The sequence below is a fragment of the Rutidosis leptorrhynchoides genome, chromosome 10, assembly GCF_046630445.1.
Source record: "Rutidosis leptorrhynchoides isolate AG116_Rl617_1_P2 chromosome 10, CSIRO_AGI_Rlap_v1, whole genome shotgun sequence".
NCBI lineage: Eukaryota > Viridiplantae > Streptophyta > Magnoliopsida > Asterales > Asteraceae > Rutidosis > Rutidosis leptorrhynchoides.
The window spans coordinates 91,248,786-91,254,364 of record NC_092342.1 but is presented as its reverse complement, the minus strand read 5'-3'; the positions used below and the strand labels follow the sequence as shown (position 1 = coordinate 91,254,364).

Below are 5,579 nucleotides of genomic sequence, written 5' to 3'. Positions count from 1 at the left end.
AAAGATATGGTGGAAGATGATGGTGATGACGACAGCCAAGTACCATTTATAATATTATTATTATTATTATTTTTGGCAAAAATAACGAAAACTATAATAGAAAACGGAAAACGTTCTCGAAAAGAAAACACCTTCAACGAAGAATACAACCAGAGAACCTGATGAGGTTCGTACCTAGAGAGTGGTACTACAAAACGAACTATCTATACCAAGTCTGGTGACGGCTAAGTACCATTTATATAATCCATGGGGGGCACCATATCATAAATAAAGTGGGTCAAGTGGAACAATATATTACAATTGCAAAGTTTTACACTGTAGTTTTTATACATATACATGATACAATACAAACATTACCAATTGTGGCATGGTACAACGTATAACGGGTTATCATTTACAACCCGGTGCATCAAAGTTTGGAAACTGTATAAACTTTATGGTCAAAGGAGCTATTGAAGTCGGCGAATTTACATCAACAACAGCAGGTTTCAGTTGTGGGATGTCACCTGTTTGTGTAATCTCCAATGGAACACCATTCAGAAGCATTGTTTTACTTTTTAGATCATCTCCTTGCGGTGTCAAGTTGTACTCTTCTCGTGACAACTCATTTTGGGTTGACTTTGACCCCATCCACGAAAAGCTCGACTTTAGCCGATGAATGAAAGATACTTCCTTTTCTTTAGTTGTATGCAAATCCATGTTCAAGATGTTGTGAACGGTGAGTTTGAATTTTGTTTGGTTGCTTAGGTTAATAAGTAGCAAAGTAATGCCTGTCTACAATAAGAAAATAAGATATCTATTAGTCTATTAGTAACAATTATAATAAATCTACCGGTAGTACTATAAAATCTATGCAGGGTATAAAATTAAGAATTTTGGTAACGACTGCCCTTAGGGATGTCGTTAACACGCTTTAAATAGTTATGCATAGCAGTTACTTATTAATTTAGTGGTGGCGGTTACATGAATTTACAACTTAGCGTGTTAACGTGAGCCCTAAGGGGTGTCGTTAGTAAAATTCTAAAATTAAATGAAGATATTCGTAAACACAAAAGGAACTTACTTTTCCTTTTGAACAATGGGCATAGGTTCGCAAATGTGGGCCGACACTTCTCCTTTCAACAGATAAAACTCCCGTTCCAATAAGTCGATGCCATAGAAGTGCACTACAAGATATTCAATGGAACATCTTAATTACTTGTAACACGATGATTAAAGAGATAAACATGTTATTCGTTATAAAGACGCAACTAATTCACCTATAATAATCAGGATTTGGCAAAAATGTTGTTTTGTTGAGAAGCCCGTAATTTCCACCAATTAAAGTTTGTCGGCAATATACTTCAGTATGATACTTAGCTGCCATTGCAAGCTGATCCAAGTACCTACACATATTCCATCCGTAAACGATATCAGCTAATGAATATTATTACTTTCTCGTTCCTATTAAATGCAAAAAAAAAAGAAAGTTACCAGAAGCTATTTACGAAGGTGTCTGAAACATGAAGACCGCCACTGTTGTATGCTCCACCTGATTCTCCGATCCAAGAAGATGCCCACGGGCCGTTCGCTTTAATGGTCTGCTGAAGATCGTTAAATGTGACGGATGCCCTACTTAAGAAACGGGGATCTAAAATCTTTGCCACGAGATTCGGATCAATGCCTGGATAAAGAAAACTTGGTCAACGCTAAAAAGTGGGGTCAAAGAAGGGGGCCGAGTCTGTCAAAGTCAAAGTTAGGTAAAACGTTTATATTTTTTTAAAATGAGATTAAGATAAGTCACTTTGACCCATTACTCAACTTACCCATTTTGTCCCCTTTTTAGTAATGTTCTAACTTCGCCTAAATTACACATTTGACTCATTTGTACATGATTAGATAGAAAAACACGAACCTGGACCGAGATTATACAAATGAAGAGTCATGACATCAACAACTTTTGAACCCGAAACCTTAAGAAGCTTTGCAAACCACTCTCTATCAAAAAACCCACCCGGTGCTACAAGTAATGGTTTTTGAGAGACTCCTTGGTATAGATTGTCAATTATACCCCTGAGTTCGATTAAATCACTTGCGTATTGCTCAACATGGACCATAGCACCAATACCCTTTCCACTCAACTCATTACCTTCATACAAATACACATCATTAGTACAAATAATCTTTATTCGATTTGAAATAAATGAGAACGTACCAAATTCCCATGAATGAATGTGATACCCTTTGGAAACGGTATATTTTATAAAATCACATGCGTTGCTCGAATTCCAGTTTCCTACCCAAACTTTTCCGTTTATCTGGTGTCTTCCATGGAGTGCATTTAAACCGAAGGTGACAATTGCTCTACAATGAAAATGTACAGTAATTATTTTTTTGTTATCAACTTATCATGATAGGTGGCAAGATGGGTGGGTCAGAACCGGATAATTTTATGGACAGGTAATAAGTAATATCATGAGGGGCCGACTAGCACTATTTTTTCGATTGTAATTAACAAAAATTAGTTATGTGCTAATTGTGACTACAAAAACAGTATTTTTAGTTCATTACAATAATAACCTTATCTAAAATATAAATGCTTGAATAAACAATTGTTCTTCTCCGGAAAGGAAGTTGAGTAAAAGTACTTAGGAAGTTGTTTAGGGATGGAAATGGGCGAGAAAATATCCGTGACGCGTGAGTATCCGATTCGTGATGGGCGGGTATAATCATGAAATCTTACCCGCGGGCACGGGTATAGATTAAATTGCCACATTGCCACATCAAGTGTAAATTTAAAAGGTATTTAATTATATATATAAGAAACTGGAATCTATAATCTCACCCGGTGTTAACAAAGAATTGATTCAGCTCATCCCACCTATCCATACGAAGACAGCCCTTCGAAAACCCGAATAATCCATCCTTCAATATTTCGAAAGGGTGACAAAGACCCGAGAAATCATCAACATTATACACCACTTGATCTTGTAAGGAACCTCCTACTCGTATTCTAAGATGCTCTAAAGCTGTTTAATTTATTAACAAAACAAATCAGTAAAAACTTAACAACTTATCAAAAATTAGGTTTTTCAAATTTAACTCCAGAATACAAACCTTGAACTGCTTTGGTAAGAATCGGATGAGTTAAATCCTGAAACAATAATAGAATGTTCTAATAAATTTTCAATCTTATTAAGAGGTAATACACTATTACTATTTCGGATAAGGTTTCCGTGTTCAGGCTACAAGGAGAAGAGAGTATATCCGTTCGCGACCCTTTTCTCTTGCCACCACAAGATATTATGCTAACAGTGGGCCCCAATCACTAAGCTATTTTGGTATGGTTGTAACTTGTAATACATTATTATTACTCCCTCCGTCCCATAATAATAATTCACAGACAAAAAACACACAGTTTAAGGAAATGTCATACTGTACTTTTTGTTTACTTTCCAGTTTTAACCACACTTTTTCTTTCTCTTTTAATCCTATCCGCATACATTAAGTGCATATAGAACTTTACCTTATTATTCTTATCTATATATAGAAGTGGAATATTAATTTGGGACAGACCATAATGGAATTCTGGACTGTCAATATGGACCGAGGGAGTTTATATCTATAAATATAAAAGTTTGCTAAGCATACCAGATTTAAAGCTGATGAAGATCCCCATGGGCAATGGTTATAGTTACATTTGTCATTAGGCCACCAATCGATAGTCGCGCATATATAATTCGCATCCGTATGAGACATTGGTAAGGTCCCATTAATTATAAGTTCTGATTCTTGAACATATTGAGCCAAAACTGCAGAAATTGATGCCACAAATACAAACAATGGTGCCCAAAACGCCATTGACAACCTGGCTAAAATTAACAGTCAAAAACAATAAATTAAAATTCTTAATTTTTTTTTACTTTTTTCCACCTAAAAAGTAACATACATCTTTTCAATGGGCAAGTAAAGTTATATACTTATAATGTATAGTTCCTTAATTAACCAAATATGTTTTTGTAAATTATACATGAGTAAACAAATAATAGCTACTCAAACTAAACAAGATTTCACTAAATTACAAAATTAGATCCCGAACCATGAATTAATCAAAATTTAAATAAACAAACATCAAGTTATAAAAGAAAGTTATAGAATTCAAACCCAGATGGATAAGCTAACCTCATATGGATTGATATTAATCTTTATAATTCAACTTTTGTTGTTGAATTCATTAGCTATTGAAGTGAAGCTGTTGAACTACTTTTTGGGAATTTGAATTGGGGATGTGATGAGCTGTTTGTCAGTACATTTCACATGTTTTCAAAGTTGGGTGATGAATCTTTAAAGTGTGTCTACATCTTATTAATCTCATATCAATTATTAAATGGTGAAATTTTCAAGTAGTAAAGGGCAAATTTTTACTGGGATTCCTATTTGTGTATACCATGCACAGCAGTAAGGGTACTTTAATTAGTTTTTTGTGTCATTATTATAAAGTGGGAATATAATATAATATAATATAATGATTGTCGTTAATTTATATAAATCTACTATCCTATCAAAACCAAATCAAGAGCAAAGAAGGATTCTCTTTTTAGAAAGTGAAATTATTATTTTTATTATTATTATTGATGATAATCATAATGATTCGTATTAAGAAGAGACATTTATTGACGACGTTCCGTCTGGAACGTAACCGGCATGAACGGTCCAGGATAGGGATGGCATCGGGTCGGGTTTAGGTAATCCCGGACCCGAACCCGATTAAGAAATCCCGCTCCAAACCCGGACCGAAACCCGTCGGGTCCCCATTTACTTACATACTATCGGGTTTCGGGTTTTGTGATGCCCCGTACAAAACCATTGTATATGAATCATCAACAACAGGATCATTACAAGGTTAAGTACTACATGCTGTAATAAAAGAAGTTGCATTCACGATAAAAAGATGACGTCATAACCGATGTTATATGTTTTACACCAACAGTATGCTTCTACGAATAGCAAGCATGAATAAATGTATGTGACCCTTAGGTCGTTACAAAACATAGTTTCAAATGTAATTAAGTTTGAATGTAAGATAAACAGTTCATGCGGTGATAACACTAGAGCAGCGGGTGTCTACGGCAAGACTAGCACGACAGCGGAAGCAAATAACCTTAAGCACATGAGAAAAACATGCTTAAAAATGTCAACACAGAGGTTGGTGAGCTATAGTTTAAGTATAACAGTATGTAAGGTAGGCCACGAGATTTCAGTGCTACAAAGAGCGTTTCAAAACAGTATGATAAAGTATATGTTAACCGTGGGCACTTGGTAACTAACTTAATGTTTATACCCCCTGAAAGTACACTTGGCAAGTGCGTATGTCTACGAAGTATTAAACACTCGTTAAATGCTAGCGCGACTAGCCCGAGTGGGGATGTCAAACCCTATGGATCCATATCTAAGATTCCCGTTCACGGTTCAAAAACCAATGATTAAACGTTACCGAGCTAAAGGGAATGTTTATACCGTTGTATAACCCACACATATATAAGTTTAAGTACTCGTGCCTAGTATGTAAAACATAAAATCCGCATGTATTCTCAGTTCCC

The 5,579-nt window shown here is 35.2% G+C and overlaps 1 protein-coding gene across 2 annotated transcripts; it reads right to left on the bottom strand.

Annotated features, from left to right (window-relative positions):
• Positions 1 to 262: 262 nt before the first annotated feature.
• LOC139872444 (heparanase-like protein 1) lies at positions 263 to 4,317 on the bottom strand. Of its 2 annotated transcripts, none has more exons than XM_071860320.1 (10): positions 4,162 to 4,317; positions 3,631 to 3,851; positions 3,097 to 3,133; positions 2,825 to 3,008; positions 2,195 to 2,343; positions 1,895 to 2,128; positions 1,474 to 1,663; positions 1,260 to 1,385; positions 1,064 to 1,166; positions 263 to 774 (listed from the first exon to the last, which is right to left on the bottom strand). In XM_071860320.1, the coding sequence occupies exons 2-10, from the start codon at positions 3,838 to 3,840 to the stop codon at positions 391 to 393; spliced, it is 1,617 nt and encodes a 538-aa protein (XP_071716421.1). In that variant the 5' UTR covers positions 3,841 to 3,851; positions 4,162 to 4,317; the 3' UTR covers positions 263 to 390. The 2 variants fall into 2 exon arrangements, with proteins under 2 accessions (XP_071716421.1, XP_071716420.1); XM_071860319.1 differs by having other exon boundaries at positions 3,631 to 3,847.
• Between the last annotated feature and the right edge of the window lie 1,262 nt (positions 4,318 to 5,579).

Bases quoted from the DNA above. Each gene is read 5' to 3' on its own strand.
- LOC139872444 (XM_071860319.1), bottom strand. The intron at 1,386-1,473 runs GTAACTTTCTTT...GAATATGTGTAG, and splicing joins ACCTTCGTAAATAGCTTCTG to GTACTTGGATCAGCTTGCAA. The intron at 1,167-1,259 runs GTGAATTAGTTG...AATATCTTGTAG, and splicing joins CCAAATCCTGATTATTATAG to TGCACTTCTATGGCATCGAC.